This window comes from Acyrthosiphon pisum, chromosome A2, assembly GCF_005508785.2.
Source record: "Acyrthosiphon pisum isolate AL4f chromosome A2, pea_aphid_22Mar2018_4r6ur, whole genome shotgun sequence".
Taxonomy (NCBI): Eukaryota; Metazoa; Arthropoda; class Insecta; order Hemiptera; family Aphididae; genus Acyrthosiphon; species Acyrthosiphon pisum.
Window position 1 is genome coordinate 35,107,782 of NC_042495.1, and position 26,077 is coordinate 35,133,858.

Here is a 26,077-nt window from a genome sequence, read left to right on the forward strand (position 1 = left end):
GAATTTTAAACACTTCCCAATTTAAAATAGGCAAGTAAGTAAACACAAACGATACACATTTATAATTAAACGTCAATTGTTTTAAAATTTAAACCGAATCCATTATCAAATATCCAAGTTTCTTTTGATAAATTATAGATAAATAATAATTAACTGTAAAGACATATTCTTTAACACTACTTACAATAATTGCCCCCTTTTATTAGTAAACTTCTAAGTTTCACACTTCCACTCGGAATATTTTTTATATTGCGTTATTAATTGGCCTATGGTTTTTTTTTATTTATTTGAAATGCATTACCTATATATTTTTGTATTATGTACGTTTTATTACATTTGTTGGGTTTTTTAATATTTTTCAAAATATTATTGAAACGTCTCTCCAATGTTATTCCTATACCGGAACAACGATTAGATGGTTTTACGATCCACAGATTTGTATCACCATCGATAAAGAATTGTGGACAAAATGTTTTAATTTTACATTCCAAACCTTCAAATCGCTCATAAATATCCTTAAATGCAACAATAACATTTAGTTATTTACTAAAAACAAGTAGAGAAAAATTGCCGACGGGATACTTACACTAATTTGAAACGAGTTACAAACACGAATGGTAGCGAGTTCTTCTATAATTTCATAATACCAAACCATAAATTTGTTCCAGCAATCTTCTAATATTGTTGTAAACCATAGCATATCACTTTCTTCTTTGGTTTGATAAGCGTGCACGAATTCCCAACAACGCTGTTCAATGAAGTCGATCATTTCGTATGGAACCTATAGTAGAATGTTTGTTACATTTTATAATTTCCTTTATCCCCCGGCGATGAAACATAATATTATTGTTATTATTTTTTCCGATTGATATATACTTGCATGATGATTAAATGAGCATGATTATTGATCACCCCATTTTTTCTTTTAACAATGCATTTTTCGTACAATGTTTTATTGGTTTGTTTTTTTTAGATATTTTCATACTGTGTCTGTGTCTATGTGTTTGTGTGTGTGTGAGTCTGTTTATATAGTGTATTTCTTCTTGGATTAAATTGCCTAATTTTTGTATACAATTTAATTTTTTTTACAAGTTTTTGTTTATTTTATCCGATGATGTAATTGAAGAAACATGAAATCAAACGGGTCGCAACGTTAAAATGAAAAAATAGTACATATTTGTACTTAAATGCGTATGACACAAAAGTACCTAATCATTTTTAGTTATTTAATAATATTTTGACTTTAAGGAATATTTTGAAATTTGTGTTATAAAATAACCGATCGTTAATGAATGGAGGGTCATTTAAAGGACTTTTGAAATAATTTTCTGAAAAATATTATAATTTAAAAATAACAAAAAAAAGGATTAAAAAAACCCTCATTTAAAATAATAAAGTGCTAGAGAAATTCACGGCGTTATTTATTTTTAATAAATAAATAAAAAATGGAATAAAGAATTTGTTTTAATTCAAATACTGGAAATCATTTAAATGTATTATTATAAAACTAGATAAATATACCTATATTATTATGATTACCGATATTACAATTATTTAAGTTTAATTTATAATTAATATAATATTATAATTAAAGTTGTCCGATTAATGCAATAATTATAGAGATCTAACTCTTTAACTTAACACTTATTCCTTCTCCCAAATAAATAAAAAAAAGTAATATTTACAATGAGCATATTATGTGCAGTTATAGTGTGACTTGACTTGACTACATGATATGAAAAATCAGCCACCCACTGGTGATCCTTTTAAGTCTAGATTTAAATTATTACATTAATATTGTTAAAACGTATTTAATAAAAATAATGTTATTGTTTTTAATATATATTATTAACGATGTTACAACTCTTTTTTGAACTTATTGATTTGTTTCACTTTAATTTTATATTTCTGCTGCACCGAATACTGCAGTAGTGTACTAAATTATAAAGCCATCTGAAATCTGAATAATGTATCGATTGTGTCTGCTGTGGGAGAACTGAATATCCTCTTTAGTGTTTATCAACTATAAGTTTACATTTAGCTGATTTCCAGTTCACTACCGATTACATTATACAACTGAGTAATAAATAACTCTTTGATGAGTCACGGAGAAAAAACATTTTTAGTTATTAAGCTAGCGTTATCTATACAATTTATAATTAAATTTTTTTCTCTTGTTATTTTTTTATTAAATCGTTTTATTATTGTTTTGGTTTTTATTTGTTTTTATTTGTTAATTTTTTAGTTTTTTTCTCGTCAATTCATTGTAGTATATTATATTATAATATGTTACAAACTATAAACATGATATATTGAGGTAATGACATAAAGTATGTGGGGAATTTAATATTTTGTCTGTTTAATTTCGTATATAATGTATTCTTATATTTTTCTATAAAATAAAATTGTTTATTTGTCCGAACGCAAAATGAATGCTGTTATAATGTTATAATATATCAAATATGTATGTGAACACTGGACAAGTCGTCGTCATTAGTAATCATTGGTAATCATTTTGGAGTGATGAGACACATATGAATAACATACAGGTACTCGGGAAATAAATATAAGTCTGAAGTTCTATGACATTTTTTTTTATTATAGGCTTTAGTAACTAAAGGTATGCATATTAGCTTTATGAACCTTCTGTAAAATTAAAATATCGTCTTTGAAAAATTATGTTATATTTATTCTGACTTACTGTTCCGTTTTCACTAAACATTATTTTTTGTGAATTTTTTGAACTAAGAATGTTCTTCAAGGAACCCAACAAAGCTGTTAGTCGATAATCTTTTATAAAAAAATGCATTGTCCTCGTGTCTGAAATGTTGTAGGTCCTTGGAAATTTTATATTGACTTTTTTTGATATCGTGTTAACGGTTCCGGCCAATCTAACCTAATATATTATGACGTATTAATAAATTTATTAATTACATACTGCTTCTATCGTGCAGTAATAATTCGCAAAAGTACTTTAGTGCAAAAACTTAAATTATTCAACTGGCTCATCATTGTCGCATCGTTAATTGTATTCCAATTAATATCATATCGATTTGTGGTAAAGATGTAATTAGGGCTAACGTCTTTGGTTACAGACCACAAATATGTGTTTTCTATATTTTCAATAATTAAAGATTCCACTGTTGATGAAGTTAACGAAGGTGGTGACTTGACGTTACAAGTTGAACGACTGTCTAAAGCAAATACGCATAATTATTGACTTGTCATTTTTCCCCTTTAGAAAACAACGGACATTTATGGACTAGACAAAGCTATTGCGGTGTTTATATATTATAATATATATTTATAATTAAAGATAACTTTAAAGTCGTTCTATTTACCAAATTGAAATATCAGGACAATGATTCCCGGTGTCGGACATTTCCGTTTTGTTTGGATAATTAATAATATGATTATAATTTAATAACGTGTTAATTTTGTTTTATGTAAATTACTAGTAGATGCGTTAAAAGTTTGTCGTATTTTTTGATTGAAAAACTATTGATATTATTATAGAATTTAAAAAAAAAAAACTTCATGTCTAAGAATAATCTTGTATACCTACGTGTTCAAATTATTTTTGATTTCGTTCTAAGAACTATTTACTTCTATTTTATCTACTATTTCTTTTAGCAATACATTGATTTTTAAAATTGTAAAACTATATTGTATAACTTATGCATAACTCATGAACTGTAGAATTAGTAGAAAAACTAATTCAAATTTAAGACTAGACGTCATATTATATTTTATTTAATAAATATTAGCAAATTAAATGAATTAATATATTATTGTTTCAACTCATATTTTGAGAAAAAAAGCTATGTTAATGATTTATATACTGATTACTTGTTAATGTCAATGTTGTAAATAAATATTCATAATTCAGTGGTTTGGAATCTGGATTTTTTTTTTCTACCCAACCTCTTTTCTTGAGCTCTTCTGATATTATTGGATAATATCCATGAATTGAAAATATTCTTCTGGCCTATGATATTTTTAATTTATTATAAAGTTAATAACCTTAACTCTATAAATCCATTTATGTGCATATTGTTTAATACAAAATTAAATCCAAAATATAATTAATCGATATCATTAAAAAACATATCTTAAATCAATTAATAAGTTTTAATACAATTTACACACCGTAATTATAAATTTAGATCATAGGATATTTTTAAATTATTAATGAATTTTACTAAAAAGTTTATAAAGTTTGTAAATTACATGAAAACAATATTGAGTCATATTAATAGTGTTTTTAAGACTCGTTAAATAAATTAATTAATAGGTAGTATACAAATAAGTACAATGTAATATATACCTACTATTTACGTAATAATAACATTAATCAAAATTATCTAAAATCAATAAAGCTCATATTTGTATAAGTAATGATTGTTATATGGTACTAGGTATGGCATGTGGCAACTAGGAAAGTTTACAATCGATTTACCATCCCTATAGTACAAATACCTTGAAGCCAGACTGATAAGAAAACTTTGTTGGTCCACTTAGGAAATAATCTGTAACGTTTTATCGTAACAAATACCGATTAAAGTTTGTGTGTCTTTAATTTTAAACGATTTGACGAAGTTAAATAAATTAATAATGTACGATGAAACAAGTTTGTATAAAATTGTGTTACCTATGTTAAAAAAAGTTAATATCTTCTATCAATATGATAATGATAAGTAAAAGTACACTCTATGACTTGGTACTCTGCCCCCTCTCAGTATCATGCAAACGTGACTTATGAGCTATAATTAAAGATATAACGCCTTATCAAATAAAAACTGTAAATACATTTAAACATAGCATGGTATACAGGATAATTTTATAATCAATAACCAATGTCTGCAAAGATAGGTAGTAAATTTGATTTCAAATTTTTCATATATAATATTATACACATTTTCCTAGCGTTCTATTATTATGTTAATACAATTTGAATTTTCTATATATTTTATACTATTTCTCATTTGTTGAAAATTGCATTTTTATTTGAACATTTGGTAGCCAGATAATTAACTGTGAAATTGTATGAATAAATATCGAATATAATAATAATAGTTATTATTTCTTCATAACATTTAAAGTTTTGATGACAGGAGAAGTGCGCCAAAATTATGCTGTACACCCGTATTACTCCCTTAAACATAATATATAAACTTTGAATGTTTATAAAATATTATTTAGTTCAGTGGTTCAATATTTAATATTTATATTTTATACAAAGAAATTCTCAGAAAACATCTGCTCTTGAATATTAATTTATTTTTTAAAAATGAAAAATAAACGTTAACATTAAAAAGTGAGAAATTAAAAAAAAATCTCTAAATTAATATTAAGAAATATTTTTAATTTAAATAGATAAATACTAAAATTATCGAAAACCAAAAAAAAAAAGTGAAATAAAGTTAATAAATAAATTTATAGCAATTTACCTTCTTATTCTTCAGTTTTTTTATACCTAAAATTAAACTTTGAGTAATGCAAAAAATATTTCAGTTTACGTTTTTTAATATTTATCGATTAGAAATGTTTTCAATCATTATAGTCCATAGTAAACTAAGTAGGTACTTATCAGAATCGTTTTACGAAGATGATAATTTATCATTATATTCAAATTCTATTATAAATTAATAATATATATTAATTATTAAATTGTAGGTGTATTATAAAAAATATATATGAGGTGAGCGAAACAATATGAGTTTAGGTATTATTCCATTTTCACTTATATATATATAATATATATAGATGTAATATAATATGCATGTACAATGTACATCTACATCTTGACCACGGATTTTTATAATTTATATTATTGTTTATAAAAAAAAAAATAATTATATATTTTTTAAATTACCACCAATGACATACATAAAGCTATTGTGCAACTTTTAATATTTTAAATAATAACAATTTAAAATAATATTGTTATAAATAAATCCCATACTATTCGTTCTAACAGAACAATAGCTGCTAATCTTTCATTAAATTACAAGTATATTATGACAACTTACTTACCTACCTAATAAATCAAGGAATATTTTTATTTGTTTCTTTGTATTTAAAGTCATAGTACCTATAGATATACATAATGATTAAACAAAACAATAATTATTGGGAATTGGTGTGGCTCGGTGGTTAGTTTGTCACCAATTTGCTCTGAGGTCAAGCATCGGCTGACATCGCTAGTTCCCGGTGGGATTGGTAAATCGAGTTCCGGAAAAAAAAGGTAATAGGTAAGTTGAATCCCGGGAAAAAAAGATACTAGGTAAATTGAGTAAAAAATTAAAATAAAATGTTAGTAAGTTCATTCCATTTTTTTTAATATCTAATCATTTTTATTAAAAGTCAAATTTTATAACTATATTATAATATATTATATTATTTTATATTACCTAAGTACATAAACTTATCTTCTAAATAAATATATGGTATTAAATATTATGTTCTCGGTATAAATTGTATAAATAAAAATATATGTGTTTATTGTAATATTATGTTCTTGGTAAAAACTTAAATAGTAGAGATTTAACATACTCAAATCAGGTTATAGTATTAATATTATATTTTGTCGTTTGTTCACTTTATCGAGCATACTTTTCTTTTTAGATTCTGAGTGAAACGATGAATGTATTGATTTTACAATGATGTGTGTTTTTTTTTATATTTTTTTTTTTTGTGTCTGTGTACACGATAAGTAGTCGAAATAATTTTTGTGTCTGTCATCACCTTTTAGGACAGTAAAAGTGCTTGGATTTTCTTCAACAGTATCTTTTCTAATAGGAAAGTGAATCTAGTTGGTACTTTGGGGGGGGGGGGGGGGGGGTCAAAAGTAAAAATTTCCCAGTAATTTTCAAAAGCAACGAGAAAAACAAAAGAAAAATTAAGGAAAAACGGGAATTTTTACGCAAAATCTGTTTTCGAAAAAATCAATTTTGGTTTTTAGCGCAACTCTAAAACAAATGACCGTAGGTACATGAAATTTTGACTGAGTGTTTATATTAGCATTTTCTATACACCGTAACATTTTGCAAATATTTTGACTTATTTTGAGCTGTTTACGGACATTTATAGTTTCCGTTGTTTATATTTTTTTTTTCTATAAATATCAATAAAATTTTATTTGTTGGTAAAAAAAGCTTGGAAATTTAATAGAAGGTTCCTATTATATTGTTTCAAAGGCGGATGAAAAAAATTAAAAATCCGTAGTCACAATTTTTTTTTATAAGCATTTAAAGTTCAAATATTGACAAAATACGTAAAAATTACGAAAATTTGCAAATTATTTTGAGTTAGAAATTCATGAAAAATTTTCTTTTTAAATCTAAGATTTGAAAATGTAATACAAGATTCTTCATAGGTTTGTTTACTTTTTTCAAAAAAAAAAATGTCTACAAGCAAGTCAAATTAAATTTTTATGAACGTTTGACATTTATATTTTTACAACATTTGATATTCACTCGAATTCTCATGTTACGATTTTCTTATTTTGTTGTAATTAAAATAATAATGACTGTAGATATTTGAAAATTTCACTGAATGTTCATATTAGCATTTTCTATACACAATAAAATTTTAAAAATAATTTGACTCTTTTTGAGCTTTTTACGGATATTGTCAGTTTTCAATTTTTTTAGTTTTTTTTTCTATAAATATCAATATAGTTTTATCTGTTGGATCAAAAAGTGTAAATATTTAATACAAGGTTCCTGATATATTGCTACAATAGCAGTTGAAAAATATTAAAAATACATAGCACAATTTTTTTTTCATAAGCATTTAAAGATCGAATTTTGACAAAATGTATCAAATTTAAATTTGAATAATTATTTTGAAGTTAAAAATGTATAAAATGTTCAACTTTTGTATCTAAGATTTAAAAATTTAAAACAAGATTCCACGTAAGTAATTAATTTTGTTACCAAAAAATCTAAAAAATACATTTACAGTTTATTTTTATAGTCATTCAAAGTTCAAATGTGGACGAAATTACATATTAAAAACCTAGAATAACTATTTTAGTTATTTTGTTGTGATCGTGTAATATTATTCTTGGGTATACTTGAAACTTCTAAAGTATACTATTATATATCTATGATAGTATCACGGTTTGTTGTTGATGTATAACGCGTTATAAGTACCTAATAGATATTGTGATATAATTAATTTGGAATTAATTATAGGTACCTATTATAGGTCCATTTTTTTTTTAATTCCATAGACTATATAATATTATGTCTTATACCTAGACTGACATATCGTCTCCGCTCAGAATCGTTATTTTATACAATGATATTATATCATTGAATTCAAATTTAATACCATCCATTATATACTGTGACCCACTTGTAACCTACTGTACAGCAGATCGACATCCACTTACCCACCTTTTTTTGTTTGTTTTGTGCTTCGTAATTTTATATGACGTGTTTCGGACTGCACTTCTAATAGTCCGTCAACAAAATTTAAAATATTTGGATGAGGGCTGTAAAAGCCTCAGTTTAATGGAGAATTATATGATTCGCAACCATTTGTTATTCGCACAGTGGTAGCTGCAAATTCTGAACAAATATTTGGGGGAAACGTAGCATCAGGTAAGATATAAGTGTGGAGTATATAATCGCAAAATAACTGTATTTGTTTATATGATCATTAAATCTTCTAAAAACATTCGTTAACTTTAAATCAGCGGTAAGAATAGATGGCTAAATACACACACACACACACACACTATCACCAATTAATTGGTGGCCGGACGGTGTACTGCTATAATAATAATTATGCTCTTGGGCAGAACAGGTAGGTAAGTGGGTTTACAGCTGAGACCCAACTTACCTACTATTTTTTTTTACCGGGGACTCAACTAACCGCTTTAAAAATGTACGCAATTTACCTAGCCCTGTTCCCGGATGGGTGTCCACCCGGGTTTTTAGTGACGATTACTCACCCCACATAATATACGTGTTCCCCAACCAACCGTAACCCCATGACAAAATAATACTAGTGGCCATATAGTCGCCATTGCTTAAGATTAATAAAAAAAAAAACAATTATTTATTTATTTATTATAATTAAAGAATAAAGTTTCAGAATATAGATATATATTTATAATAGATAAGTATATGATTTTAATTTAGCGTATTAATTTTAAAATTAACTGGAAAAATATGTTACACAGTTTCTGTAATTAGTTAATACATTAAGTAAATTGGAATTTTAACTAATTAATTACATTTAAAAATGTAAAAAAAATATTACTTAATGTAACTTTTTGACTAGTTAATGCTCATTTCATAAGTACTTAAATTCACTCAAATTATTCAAAAAAAAAAAAAAATTAAAAAAATGAACAATAATGTATAATTTATGAAGAGGCAATATAATTAAAATGTACCTATCAGACACACGTACTAGCTGAACGTGCATTTGGTTGTAACGGATCGTGTGTGATAAACTATAAAGTTAAAAGAATTAGATTGGAAATAGATAAATCTAAGGACCAGGATAGTGCACGAAGAACGATGAGATACCTTCGAATAACTCCTATAATAACTAACGAACCAAATCATGTGTTTTACTTTTGCAAATTGCAATTGATCACTTATCCAACCGACTTACGTGATTCTACTACTCATACATTTTACAATGCTTTTTTTGTTGAACGCATGTTTATAGATTCGACACACATATATGATATATAAGTATGAAAGGCAATTCAATTATAAAACATAGATAGGTATATTTGTAACCAATTTTTTTTTAACGCTACCATGTTTACAAATGTTTCAATTATATTATAATAATAAATTACAATGTACATTTTAATAAATATTTTTTTAAAATGTAAAATACTATAACATACTTATCAGACGTGTCATAATTCATTATCTGTCGTTTAGAAAAAAATCCAATGACTTAAATAAATTACTCAAATTAGATATTCTATTTAATAACAATAACAATAAATAAAAAAGGGGGAAAGTAGGGAGCTGCATGTTACTTGGGTCTCCAAAAATTTATATTTTTCAATTTACAGGTAGTAAATTTGACCGGTAACTTGCGTCCCGTTTTGGAGACACATATCGGCTATATAATTATTATCGATATTATCTACTAAAACCATTAACATCGATGGTTCATAAACTATACTGAACTGTCTGAACTGCATAATAAACCACACTATTTGTGGGATGGGGACAGTTCAGTCCCGTGATAAGAATATCAGTATTTAGTATGATGTGAGTGTTAAATCACAGGATTTAGGTAGATATAATTTACCTATACTTATCGTGGTATATCATAATAATTAGGTTAATCGTGATATTATATTACGTATATTATATTAATAACTTATGTGGGTATTATATGATGTGAAGAAGGCAAGGAAACATGTATCGTGATACAACTTGTTAGTTGTTAGATTCGATAAGATACTCGTAGATCAATTCTACCAAAAATTCCAATAAATATAGAAGATATACACAACGTATTACAAGAGCACTCTGTACTTACAGTAGAAAATTAAAATGTTCTCCTAGCCAATGACAGGCAAAATATTATTTTTTATTATTATTTTCATATTATTTTCTTGTGATAAAAATAAAAGTTTCTTAAAAAAAATGAAAACCATTTACGTCGATAACTTTTTCATACTATGCAAAATATTTTTTGCAAATGTTTTCAATTCATGGACTTATTAATAATTACTACATATACCATTAGCATTTTTTTTACATCCCGATAAAGAAACTCAAACATATTATATTAAAGCATTTACACACCAAGTGAAGAGTGTTCAAAGTTAGGGTTTATATTTTCACCAGACACTGTATTTGCCGAATTTGAAGTTACAGTTGATATTTCAGCTATTCAAATAGTTTGGACAGAATTTAAAATTAAGGGATGTCGCTTTCACTTGGCCCAATCCTGGTAAAACTTTATACTATAAACTAGTGAAAATGTCATAATAAAAAAAATTCTACTTTAATAATTAATTAATACGTAGCTAATTACTACAGATGGTGAAAAATGCAAGCTATTGGCTTCGCTAATAATTTCAAAATAATTATAGAAATTGGTAAATTTTGAAATGGCTATGGCTCTTTTTGAATCTTTTTTTGCAGAATGTAACTCACCTACTGCATCACGATAATAATTTCGAACGCAAGTAGTATGCTCTCAAGTAGGTAACCGCTCTGCTGTACAGTTGATTTCGATCGAGTAACTCGTCATTAAACATGTCACAGTATTATATATTTTAAATATTAATTCAATGATAAATAAATCATTTTTACAAACAATTTCGACAGAATTGATCGACGTCACAAAAATTTTTAAAGTAGTAAAAAAATCATCAAATGTTTAATTTAAGCTATGGTTGAAAATTTAAAACGAGATTTCTCATAAGTATCTTATACTGTATAAGCAAAATGTTATCGAAAAAATATATTATAAACGCAGTTTTTTTTATAGATATTTTAAACAAAGAATAACAATTTTAGTTATTTTGTTGTAATTAAAAAATATTATTTGTGGGTAGGTACTTGAAACTTTTTAAGTATATAAGTATATAATTATATATTTGTATACACACAATGACATTTTCAATTAATGCAATGTTTACGGCAAAAAACTAATTCAACATATTGTATTACTAATAATTAAATGAATTACTTTAATTAATCTCAATAATATACTATTAGCCCACCTTTACCCCCCCCCCCCCTATTATTTTGAAAAATACTTGGAATTTTCAACTTCAACCTCCAAAAAGTACCAATTAGATCCAATTTTCTATCAGAAACCACCCTCAAAGTTAAAGATCAAAGCATTTTTTCTACTGCAAAACTTGTACACATACAAAAAAAAAAACAAACACATATCATTGTAAAATCAATACATTCATAGGGCTTCTCAGAATCTAAAATTGATATTGAGTAGTCGAATAGATACGCTTTATTTAAGAATGTGTTTTTAACAGTAAATGTTTTATTTATAAGGTCCATACTAATGTCTGATAACGAGATTTCTATTTGCCTAATTACCCGAAACGGCCGAAACACTTTTCGATAGCAAAATGTAATATAAAAAGTTTATTTTTATTAGAAATACAATAAATAATCCGTGAAACGTCTTTAATCTATACTATTATAATTTTTATATTATTTCATATTTAAATAACAAAATTAAAGTTATTAATACAAATATAATTGTTTGTTTATTTTTCTAAATATATTATTATATTATGATAAAACGCACGAAAGTATACTGCATATGCCTTTTAGAATAATATTTTTGTATACAATATGCATGTTAAAAATTAAAAACACAACATAGTTTTGAAAAAACAATACCACCCACGACCCATATTTTGTAAAGAATTTATATGGAATATATAAAATCCTCATTGTGTTACCTACAAAATATATTATGTTGATTGTGGTTTAATTTAAGAGCACAATAAAATGCCGTACCTTTTAAATAATTAGGAGTACCTAAGTATGTTATAAATATATAATATATAGTTATCATGTAATTTTTTACTTTCAGTATGCATTTTAATGTTGTATATACGGCGTGATTCTTTAAAAAAATTAAAAACATAATTTTTTTAAAAAATGTTATTTTATAATGAATTTTAATTATGCAAAAAAATATTTTTTATAACGTTAATACTTTCAAAAGTCAATATAATGAGTGTTTACCTTTAAAATAATCATCTTGTAGTACCTATAGTAACTACCTTATCTGTACATTTGTATAGCCTTATTTGGCTCTATTTGTTTTTATGAGTGAAATAAACAATTAATGAGGTATAGGTACATAATACATATACCTGTAAGATTTTAAATTATCTGAAAAGAAAACAATCGAAGAATTGAAATAGTGATAGTGAACCTAAGTATCAAGTCTAAACTGAACATGATATTATTATGATATTTATAGTTTTTATTAGTAAAAACTTAAATAGCTACTTTTAAAATATTTAATTTCTTAGATTCGATTAATATTAAAAACTATTGATATGAGATATAAAAAATGCTCTATATCTTATATTTTGTTTATTTAAACTGTGAATATAGATATTTCATTGTATGGCACGTTTATGATTTATGTTTTATATGATATACATTTGTAATTTAACTAAGAAATATGGTTTGAATAAATAGGGATCTTAGTAAATTCCACATAAATCGTCGATTTGGTAATCTGGTGGTAGTTATAAGGTATTTAATAATGAACTTAAGTGAGACGCGTATATCGTTAAATCATTATAGATAGATTTTGGATCAGAGTTTCTAAAAAAACTGGCCAAGTGCGAGTCGGACTCGCGCACGAAGGGTTCCGTACCATCATCAGCTATAAACATGTCGGCAACACTGTTTTTGTTATATATTCTAGGATTTTTAGTATTTATTGTTATAGCGGCAATAGAAATAAATAATCTGTGAAAATTTCAACTTTCTAACTTTCATGGTTCATGAGATACAGCCTGGTGACAGACGGACGGACGAACGCGGACAGCGCTGCCTTAGTAATAGGGTCCCGTTTTACCGTACATAATTACCGCACAATCTATAATAAAATAACATATAATGTCATTTTATTTTTTTGTGGAAATTGGAATATTATAATATATTTGACTAAAAACGGACAGGGTGATAACAATCAAGGGTCACTTTTAATAATCGGTCACGGATATAAATGGATTATAATCGTTGAAAACTATTGATAATAAGCTATAATATATTTCTGGTGGATTTGAAATTTGATTTAAGCACGTCACACCATACATGATGTTCCAGACGTACACTGTAAACACACAGCTGTAAGACATTACAGGTATAGATAGGTACCTGTACCGCGGTCATCGCCCGTTTCACCAACACCGCAACCGCGTCCTCTCCGAGCCCGGGCGCAGCGGCGTCACGACAACTGCTGTTCAAAATAATATGTGATTGACATTCTTTCGTCAGACTTTTCTGCAACAACCGTACGTAGTTTTCAGCAGTCCACGTAGATTCGTAGGTTTGACGTGGTGCATCGTTGTCGTCCACCGCCTCATCGTCGCGGGTTACCGATGATTTACCGACGACATTTGCGGGGGCGGCGGCGGCAACTGCAACCTCCCTGGGAACATTTTCGTCGAAGGCCTTTGGCGTCGGCGGCGCGGCTCTCTCCGTGGGTCTAAAGGCCTCGTCGACTCTACTTGTCCTCTTGTCCGCCCTTTTGCCAGCGATCCCTGCAGCAGCGGACACGGTTCCTTTGGTCAACCTCGCCGCACTCTTGGCTTTGAACCCTGTACCGCCGTGGTTGGACTGAATCATTTTATGTATTATTATTGCGGTTTGTGATTTGAAATATGCGCCACGGATGTGTGTGCGTGTGATTTTTGGGATTTTGGCGAGTTTATGGTCAATATTTGTTCGACAGTGTATTATAATGTTTCAGGTTAAAAAATTGTGTGTAATATATTATATTTATTATGATTTATGTTACTCTGACGATACATTTCTGTTGAATGAGTAAAATATTATAAGATTATACATATGTGTATACTACTATACTGTGTAGATAGTTAAATATCGCATAAGTATATAAGACTTGACTGATATTATTTATATTACATAATAAAGGCAGTACCAGGTAATACTAATTAGTATTTTTGAGTTATAAAATAGTTTTTCAAAAGTTATTTAGTATGTTGAACGTTGAAAGAAAATTTAGTAAAAATGTTCACTTAAAAAAGAAATAATAATTTAAAATAAAATTCAAATTTTTTAGTAACACAAATAGTTAGATTTCCATGTTGTTCAAGCTTCCATCCATATTATAGTAAGATAAAGTGTCTTAAAGGTAAAGATACCGTACACGTCATAATATATTTTAAAAGTATTCAGGTTAATTTTTATACCTTCTAAATTATCTTGAAATTAACACGTGAGGTGGGTACATAAGAAAAGTGACTTGTTAAGTTTAAAGTTCCTCACAAAAATAAGTAACTCGTTATGTACTTAATTGAAATTTAATCAACGTCTTAATTTAATTTTAAACTCGTTAATGCCCTGTCTTGAATTTATTATATTATATATTTATAAGCTATATCGAGTAATTTATATTCCAGACCGATGGGCGATGATCTATATTGAAGCTGTTGTGTATTCAGTAGATGAAATGTTAATAATGTTGATGTATCTGTTTAATATTTCCAATAAATTGTAGTTACGTTTATTATTTTAATATTTGTGCTTAGTAAATCTAAATGTCTTAATTTTTTATTTAATTTTAGGAAATTTATATTAAATTTATGAAAATCGATTTTATTGATAAAAAATATATAGGGAAATAATTCTGAACTCTGAAAAAATAAACGAGACAGAAAAAAGTGAAAAAAAAGGAATAATCTGAAAATTTTAATATACATAAGTTGTTTGAATCGTAAATATATTGAATACTTCTAAAAATTATGTCAGATAAAAAAGTTCACGGAATTTCCATACTTAACTCTTACGAAAAATACCAAAAATATGAAATACGTTTAGTACTTTTTTGTTTTAACAAATATTATGAACTATAAAAAAACCGTTAAGTTTAATTCAACAGTCAAAATTACTTAAATTTTCTTATTAAAAAATTAGAGCCATAAAGTATCACAAATAAAATCAAAGGGTACATATAATAGTATAATATGACTAATTTCATTAGTTAGAAGAAGTGTGTATTTGTTTAAAATGTATTTGCTATTGTAGTATTGTTATTATTATCAGGTATTAATATTTATAATGGACTTTTAATTAAAATTTTCATATAATCATATACATGTTATACGTATCGTTACAACTTGGTATAAAGCCACACGAACAAATAAATTAAATAAATAATAGCCGGGATATCAAATTTGATTAATTCAAATTAAAGAAATATTTTAAAGACATGCAAAAGGTGAATCTCAAAGTATAGCTTACGTTTAAAATATTTAGCTTCCATCAGTTTTATCAATAAAAATGAATGCTCTTATAACTTATAGCTGTTTAGTGTGATAGTTAATAATTAATTACCTAACATAACTATAATGACTTTAATAGTTAAAACTTATAATTTTCTGATGACAGTTTTTACAGTCTTAAAAATAATTATCACTCTTTTAATGTCTTTAAACTACTAATTAACTTAATAATAACTAACGCAATTTTTCAAGGTGTAATAGCTTATAGTTCATCTTCACTAAGTTACATTGGGGACATTTATACAACGTAATATATTATGATATACCTATAGGATATTTTTATACGTAATATTTAATGTTATGTACCTAAATATATATAGTTTCCAAAGGATATTAAAATACATTAACAATTTTTCCAAATTATATAAAATTGTAAAGCTCGCAATAAAGTTAACTTTATAGTACCTTCAATTCATATTTTTACTACTTTAAGGATAGCTGGTGGTAAAAAATCGAAAATATATCACGTGACATAGTTTTGTTTTATTGAGAATTGTATTCGTATTACAAATTGCGAACGTTTTATTATTTTTCTTAAAAAAAAAAACGAATAATTCAATCAATAATATTAACTTATACTGCAAGATTGATTTGCATGAATTGATTATTTACCAGTTAAAATTAAAACAAATTTATGCATTTTAATTATAAGATCAGTATTTTGACGAACGCTTAATGTTGTATATTATAAATGTTATAGTTAAAAAGCAAACATTATGCACAGTTGAACAGTTCTCATTACATTTCAATATTGTTATCGGAACTAACGCTAATATTGTAATCGTGTATAATCCACACATTAATATATTATTTTCAATGGAAATAGGTACGGACATAAATATATTTCAAAAGTAAGGTAATATTTCTTATTTGTGAAGACTTAACGCAAAGTAAAAATGAAAAACGCTGTAGCTGACACAATACTGCAGCATTTAGAATTGTTTTTTTTTATCATACTGCAATGACAACAAATTGCTTACAAATTAAACATGATATACGTGTTACTCAAGGGACTTGTACGTGTAAAGTAGAAGTTTCGATTTACTTTCTTTTAATTTCGGTTTTGTCGGTTACAATGGATCAAAATGACAAAATCCTAGACATGTCTTTGGGTGTGGTTTTTTGTCCCGTATTTTTTTTTCATCCCTCGTTAAATTTGCTAATAAAAATCGAGTTACCATTTTTCCACCTCCCCAAAGGTTAAAAATAAAAATTGGTTGTTTTCTTTCTCTTCGGTCCCGATTTATCTGGATTCCACACACGTAGTTTATAGTGTTGGTGAAATTGTGAAAATAACAAAACACAACTGGTGTTTGGTTTCTACGTGTGAAATGCGCTACAATTAAATTACACACTGAAAATCACGGGCAAACCCCATCATCCAACCCCAGTTTTCAAAGGTTTGTGCAAACAGTGTTTCCGTGTAATTTGTGATTTTTAAAGGCGAACTAAAAAAATAAAAACGAGTAGGAATAAAATATTTACGTTAAAACACATTTATATATCAAACGCGAAATGCATATACAATTAAAGTGGTGGAGTGCGTCTAATAATATATATTGTAAGTATACACACACACACACACACACACACACACACAACACACACACACACACATACTCTGATTTCGTTTAAAAATATAAAACACGTTAAAAGTTTAATTCAGACCGTATATAGTCGTCATTATACAACGATAAAATAATACACTCTATTTGGTTTCGTTTGATGAAAACACTCTTCAACGTAATGTGCGCGTGCTATTTACACTGTATTATAGGTATACTGTAAATTTTACAGTATACCTATCATACAACTATACTGCTAATATTATCACTGTACCGCATAACAGCGTGTTTAAAGTTGACTTGAAGCGCGTAGGGGTATTATATATAAAATAACACCCACAATGGGTGGTTGATTATAATCGTTATAAAAAATCAAAAAGAGCGGGGAAAAAACCGTTCATTTATTTTACATTCAGAGGGTGTATTCATAATTTATTTAAGCGGCGCTTCGACAATCATTATAATATAATCAGTAATCGCTATAATATACGCATACAATCGTTTGCAGTGCGTTATATCTCCGATGACAAAGAATATAGAAACAAAAGTAAAAAAACACCTACATAATAATATATAAGATGAAGATAATTTATAAGACCTTTTATCTAGTTTTTTTTTATTATTTTTTTTTGTAAATCAATAGGTACAAAATATATGATATTTTTATATATCATTATATATTTTTTTTTATATTTTTATAATATTACACCGATGCGCGTTCGCACCTACACGAGTTTGACACTACAATATGTTTATAGATATTATACGTATTTTATGTACCTAATACTGAATGTTATATTTTAATTCCATATAGTTTAAAATATATGAACCAGAAGATTATTACTTTGTCCAGCTATAGGTTTTTAAATTCCTTTAATAGTATATAATCCATATAATATTATGTAGTAGGTATTCGTGAATAATACACGTCTTGGAACATAATAATATGAATATCTATTTTTATAAATGATAAATTATGATAGTCGTACTATATAAAGTACCTACCTATATCTCGGATGACAATCATTAGATAGCCGTTTCCTCATTTATCATACGACTATACGAGATAAAATTGAAGTAGTTAGGCACTGTTAAACACTGTTACTCTGCTTTTTAAATTACATCATATTATTATAAGACGACGTGTATACCTCTTTTCTACTAAGTACTAACTGTTCGAAATAATTTAATTTTTTTATTTATTACTATTTACTACTGATATTATAGTTTTGTACGGGCTAATAGTATTTTGATATCGACTGTTGTTTCAGCATCTTTCATCAATAACATAAAATTGTTGAACATCCGAATAGCCAACCATACGGTATTAGGCAGTAGTACAAAACTAGAGTGCATGTACGACCTAGAAGGAGAAAATTTGTATTCAGTCAAATGGTACAAGAATGGGGACGAGTTCTTCAGGTATTTACCCAAAAGCAAACCAAAAATACAAGTTTTCGAAAAACGAGGCATTTATATTGACGTAAGTATAATCATACTATAGTAAAAATTTATATATTATTGTTATTATTATTATTATGTATCATTAATAATTTATTAAGTGTGGCCATGTCGTGTACGTATCAGCAGTAGGTTTTCAGCATTGGCATACAGATAGATGTCTGTAACAGTCAGTTATGTTATGGCCCCTAAGCTAAGACTTAAAAAAAAAATTTCGTTGATCATCGCTTTGTGTTGTTATTATTATTAGTTAATTTAAAATAAATACTGTGATTTTACTCATTAATAGTAAGATTGTATCGTTATTTTATGGTTGTTTGTAGTGGAAAATGAATATAATACTGACTATAGTACCTATGATATTTAAAAATGATGTTATAAATAATAAATGTATAGAAATGAAAATATGTAAGTATAAAAAATAATCAAACTGCTTATTATGTGTCTTATAAAGATTATTTTTAAGAACTAATTTATTCTAAATTCTACTTTTTACTAGGTATATAATTTTTTTTTATTAAATATTTCTTCAATAAAACATCGAACATCTATGGTTTTTCTAAAAACTTTTGGTATAATATAATATAATACCTGATATATTAATAATGATTATTTAAATTGATAATTTTAAGAAGGCATAAACTCTTTTTAATGAAAATATAAATAGGATACGGTATTTTTATAGAAATATTTTATACTTCAAAGTATATGTTAATATAATGAAAAGATATTTTATGTAAAAATGTAAAATAATACAATTGTAATGATACATTAATTAAATATTTTTTATTTAACTATTTCATTCATTGATATGAATTCCATATTATCACATTAATATAAATTTAATCTAATAATATTATAAGCTATTGGTATAGTTTTATATCAAACTATTGATTTTATATATTATATTCAACAGAAGCAAACATTTATTATTCTTCACTATGAATTTGGGTGACTCTGGATCAAATTCCGAAATATATTACACGGTGGAAATACGAATATATTGCTCCCATTTCCTAAGGAATGGAACACGTGTGTTTTGAGGGAAAGGGAGTAATGGTTTGCGTATATGCGGTAAAACGACAAATTACTTAGGGTTGGCGTTCGAGTAATGAAATATTCAACAGAAATATTTTTATATCACCTAACGTTTAGGATCCAAAGTAAATATAAATGTCATATCATTATTGGGTCTATGACTCAGAAATGACTCAAATAAAATGACCTGGACCAAATGGCAAAACGTGTCTTTGCATATGTGCGCTTGATGAGGAATACTTCTTAAAGTTCCTCGGTATTTTAAGTGTAAGGAATATTCCAGTATACCTAGTATTATACTATTAATGGAGATTTCAGGCAATTATTGTTTGATCAGTTTTATATTACCTAATTAAAACTAATTTAATATCATCGCGTCTTCTTAGAAATTTGAATAAATTGTTGAAATTTTGATTACAAAATAAACAATAGATGGAATTAATAAACTTTGTACAGTAAAACCAATTTTAAAGGTTGTTGGTATTCTGCTGATTTTATGAAACTACAAATATTTTACATCAATAATATTACTTGTAAGTTATTAAGTAAATTTGTAATAATATGGTCTACTAAATAATGAATAATATAACAATACCCATTGACAATTGTTAAAAATAGAAGGAATTGTTTTATCAATCATATAGATAGCAAATAAAAATAATTTATGAGTGTAATATTTTCTTTTAAATTTATCATAATTCGTGGATTAGAATATTAGATATACAGAAGACAAGGTTATCAATTAATTACAATTAAAACATGAAGTGTATAATCAATATAGTTATTGATAGGAGACATTAGCATTTGATTTATATAATTTTGAAAATGTTCTCACATCCATATATACGTAATAAGTATACATTAATACATTACACTATTATATATTATTAAATCAAGCCCCATCAGTCATAAACTATAATGTAAAATGTAAATATAATTGAAATATACTATCAGTTTAACAGTTTTGCTTATTATTAGAATTCTAATGTGCCTGATATATACATCATGTATCCTTAATTTGTACTCCAAGATTATTCACGAAAATTACTACTTATTTATGATTGTTGATTTGTTGTTTCAGTAAATAGTAATAGCAAAAGTCGGTTAACCAATTACAATTAAATAATATGAGCTCTTAAATAATGATAACAGCCTAATTAATAAATATTTAAATACATGGAGGAAAATTAAATGTTTAATGTCGCTGTAAAATGAATAAATGTGCTGAATGAGTACAAAAATAGACAGCATTGATAAAAATGAAGAGCATGTTTAATATCTATAAATTACAATATTATGCTCAGTTATATTTTTTCCTGACTTAGACAATTTTAATAAAACGCATAAAATAAAATATCCTAAAAGCTATTAATTAAACTTCTCCAACATGCAGGTATAAATTAAATTTTAGAAACACAAATATAGACAACTACAAACATTATAACTTACTTAATAAATAATATTATTTTACCAATTAAACGCGTTTTAAATATATTTTATTTTATATGAATGACATTTTATTGTATATCTAAATAAAGGTTTCAAATGCATTCATGGAAATCATTGCTAGTTGCTATTAATTTATATTATAAGCTAAATAAAAAAATATTTGGCGAGAGGAATGAGAAACTATTATAGTAACGGCGTGTTGTATAGGCAAATTAACAGCACGTGATATTATTTCGTCTCCAAACCAAATACAATTCAATCTCGTTTTCAGATCGATAAATCAAATTCTAACGAAGTCGTGCTCAAGTCTTTAGAACTGTCAAGCAGTGGAACTTATAGGTGTGAAGTGTCGGCGGAGGCTCCATCGTTCCAAACCGTATTCCAAGACAGAGATATGATTACAGTGGGTATGTTACAGTAAAAATTCGTTATTATTATGCACAATTATTTTTTAACAAAAATAACAATAACTACAAAAAATTTGTATGAATTTTTTTCGTGTTGCACACGGCAATTCGCTAGCAGAAGGTCCACATATCGCCGGTCTTCACCACGAATACAATGTCGGGGACACTGTAAACGCCAACTGTACGTCGAGTAAGATGCAATTTCACGCCCAGCTCATTTGGTACATAAACAAAGAAAAGGTACGTACGATAGAACGACTGCGCAGAATGAACGTGTACATATAATAAATATGTATTATTATATACACATAACATTCTCATATGGAGTTATACATGAGGTACCGGGATCGAAAAGCTAAAAAATGTAAAGAGGCAAGAGAGAAATGAGTTTGTGAAACGTTGAAAATTATTGTCATGGGAATAATATGTATTTACTCAAAAATAATGTTGTTCGATTTTTATCTGTAAGCAATGAATATTCATTTCGACGTAACCTCTCAATATTATATATTATGTTATCCATATACGGTTTACATACACGCGCACACGCGCACACACGCACATACAAAAAGAATATTTAAATAACTTCATTCTGCAAAAAAAAAAAAAAACGGTAAAATTGTTTTTTTTTTTTTATTATGTGCTTTTTCTTCTTCTAAACTCACAAAAATATTACTTGATAAAACACGCTCAGATAATATAAGAATTTCACGTTTTTGACAAAAGTCAAGTATAGATAAGTAGCGTTGCTGGCTCATATACTAACGAGTCAATATAAATATTATATAATGTTGTTCAGCACTCCCGATCTCAACAATACAAAATATCTAAGAGATTTATTATTTACTTTCCAGTTTCCAAGTATGGTATTGTTTATAATGAAGTCGTCTGTTTTCGTATATCTAGCATTTAAATAGATTGTTCGTTTGTTTCTAGCTTCTGGGTGTTTGAAAATCTAATTATACAAATAATTAATTAATATTATTTACGAACAATAACCATTTCAAATGATTTAATTAAATGTTGTTTTGAAATAGGTAACTAAAATTATATCAAGTAAATAACTAAATAACAATATTTTTTTGTAATTTCCTTAATAAATTTCATATATTCATAAAATATTATAACACTAAATGTTATAAGAGATATGTACTTATATTGTTTTACTTAAGACAATTATTTGACAAACTAGATGAATATAATAATTATAAATGGAAGATAATTGGTATGTTATAACTAGGTCATGATGGGTATTCAATTATGAGTTATGACATGATTACATACTATAGTAATATAGAGTACCTATATTTTGTTTTGAAAGTCTATTACCTATATAGGAGTAAAGTAATATGATGTTATGTATTAACAGCAACCGACATTTACTTATCTTGATTCAATCTTAAACTATTATACCTAATTAATTGTTATTTAAATAACCTTTAGAAAAAACTCAATAGTTGAGGTACATATTAAATTAAATATTATAGTTAACCTTAAAAATGAGTATAGTGTAAAAATAAAATATATTCAATTAACGAATAAATATTGTGAAATATACAAAAACGTACAAATTATACCAAAAACAAAAATAAATAAAATTGAATACTTGAATATAATATATAATTGAATACTTAATGACGGATGTTTGAAATTTTGTCGTAATACACGGAAAATATCGTATACATTCAACACATTATAAAATATGTACTAGATACATCCAGCATAATACGTTCGTGTTCACTATTAATGTATATTCATATTAATGTTAACTCAATATACTACATACCTAGTGAAATACTATTACAAACTAAACGTTTGAATATATAAGCTATTTTATATTTCAATACCTATTTTATAAAGTTATCATTCTCAATTATTATTAGTTTTTTCATTGAATGGTAAACTGTTAATAAATATCGTGAAATTGATTATTGACGTAACGATAATAATATACCTAGTTTCAAGAAATGCAGTTTTTTTTTTTTTTTTTCATTAGACCAAGGTAATTTTATTGAAATCTATGATTCTTTCTAAATATTTATTAGTTGACGGACTTTACTTCGATGTTGTTGAATACTTTCAAGTTAAACGTATATACCTACCGTAAATAATTATTATTCACAGAAAAGAAAAATCATTATTGCAACTAAAATGTAGGTAATGAATAATATGAACGATAATAGCATAACATTTTTTCTCTTTCTTCATTTAAACAAATCGTAATTGTATTCGCTCATCTAATTTAACTTTTTTTTTATAACTATAGATGTTTAATAATAATTGATAAAGTACAAGATTAATTAAAAACATTTTTCAATTTATTTAGGCCAACTCTACGGTTGTACAAGGGCCGTACTACAAGGAGCACTTCACAGGTAACGAACGACTTGTGACAACTGTACTTGGACTCAGCTTTAATGTGACCGATGGTCATTATAAGAGTGGTGAAATATATCTGAAATGTGCGGCTAGACTTGCTTCATTTTATTTACACTCAGATGAAAAAGTTGTTAAGTTCACCAAACGGCCTCCTACAGAATCAATAATTTCTAACCAAGTTCAACAGGCTAAAATACAAGGTAAATACGAATTATATTAACTATAAGCCTATGGACTATGAGTAACTAGTGAACATTTACTCATATTTTTATACACCTTCCTACAGATCGTTTAATTTTTGACATTAAATGTCATTATTATAAAATGTAAATATTACTCAATTATCATGTGTGCAAAAATTCATATTTATTATTTACGACTTCAGCACATCACGGCATGCCACCACCTTTACCGCTGATTCAATTATGAATTTTTTTGATTGCTCTTTACAGTTTTCATTATTGTAAAACGACGATAACGATGATATAATATAATGTCAATCAGATAAAGCATTGATACAATGACATGACTGAAGTCCATTATTACGGTCGGCTAACTATCACTATTTGACGCCATGTCATAATTGTCATCGTCATTGTCGCTTTACAATTGAAAATTGTAATGGGCAAGGACCCAGCGAACGTAAAAAAAATCTTTATTAAAGTAGGTGTAAATGCGGTCTCAGCAATCAGGAATTGTTCGTAATTTGTTTTATCAGTCTCCTGTAAGCTATGCCTGAATTGGAGGTGGATAGTTATGGACTAGGTAAATAAACATATTGCAATCATATTGATAATAAAATATTAATTTAAGTTGTGGAATTAAGAGAAAATGTTTGGTAATGTAATAAGTAGGTATAAATAATTTAAATTATATAAATTATATTTTAGATCTAAGTAAAAAAAAATAATATATTATAAGTACCTATTATATAGATACATTTTATATTATCAATCGGCATATTGTTGGAAAAATGTGATGAATTTTTATTGAATGAGAATAATTGAGATCAGTTTAAGGCTTTAGTTATGTTTTACAACCTTCCTCATAATTGTTACATTCTTTTGAATTACCTACACAGAGAATGTGGTGCCTTATATGAGCTATACGTATGTTTTACTTTTATGTATACCCGTCCTGCATTACTTTATATTACATTACTTTATCGTACATATTATATTACATTACCTATACAACTTTATACGTTTTAATAAAAGTGAAGTAAGTACAATCAGACGTAGTTCGGGTGACATACGGAAAAATTTCTTAGAACGATATCGCGTATTAACTATTAAATTAAGTTATTTAAGATGCATAAATGTAAATATGTGAGTGCTGTACTGCATATATAAGTATAAATACTATTATGGTAATATTACGCTTATGCCGAAAATGTGGAGTTAAGACTAGATAGGTATTTAAAAAGTAAAAAAGTGTATTAATGATGTTTGAAACAACAGCTTATAATATGTGTGCAATTTAAATAAAACTGCAAAATGTATAAAAGAAATAAATAAATCTGAAAATTAACAAATATTTAAATTATTTGATCGTTAAAATAAATTGTATTTATTTCATATCTATATAATATTCATAAATAATGAATATTCCATAATAAATTTCATGTCTCTAGTATTTTTAATTTCTGATATTAATTAAAATAACTAAAATCTATTTTATTTATAACGTTTATACCTATAACCATTATTTTTACTATTTTTTCGCTACAATACCTACATCGAAATACTATCTTA

At 26.5% G+C, this 26,077-nt stretch overlaps 2 protein-coding genes across 3 annotated transcripts in view; one reads left to right on the top strand and one right to left on the bottom strand.

Annotated features, from left to right (window-relative positions):
- LOC100571690 (tubulin glycylase 3A-like) overlaps positions 1 to 14,641 on the bottom strand; it is a 16,678-nt gene extending 2,037 nt beyond the window's left edge. Inside the window, exons 1-6 of the mRNA XM_003247974.4 lie at positions 13,875 to 14,641; positions 3,850 to 3,988; positions 2,974 to 3,194; positions 2,702 to 2,896; positions 587 to 781; positions 302 to 515 (exon numbers count right to left, since the gene is read on the bottom strand). Of these exons, the coding sequence (XP_003248022.1) occupies positions 302 to 515; positions 587 to 781; positions 2,702 to 2,896; positions 2,974 to 3,194; positions 3,850 to 3,988; positions 13,875 to 14,345 (1,435 nt within the window). The 5' untranslated portion in view covers positions 14,346 to 14,641. The remainder of the gene's footprint in view (positions 1 to 301; positions 516 to 586; positions 782 to 2,701; positions 2,897 to 2,973; positions 3,195 to 3,849; positions 3,989 to 13,874) is intronic.
- LOC100162877 overlaps positions 2,351 to 26,077 on the top strand; it is a 26,737-nt gene continuing 3,010 nt past the window's right edge. Inside the window, exons 1-5 of one of the 2 annotated variants that reach the window (XM_008190014.3) lie at positions 2,351 to 2,549; positions 18,861 to 19,072; positions 21,809 to 21,944; positions 22,060 to 22,184; positions 24,271 to 24,523. In XM_008190014.3, coding sequence (XP_008188236.1) covers positions 18,944 to 19,072; positions 21,809 to 21,944; positions 22,060 to 22,184; positions 24,271 to 24,523 — 643 coding nt within the window. In that variant the 5' untranslated portion in view covers positions 2,351 to 2,549; positions 18,861 to 18,943. The remainder of the gene's footprint in view (positions 2,550 to 18,860; positions 19,073 to 21,808; positions 21,945 to 22,059; positions 22,185 to 24,270; positions 24,524 to 26,077) is intronic. The other variant, XM_016808592.2, reaches the window with a different exon arrangement.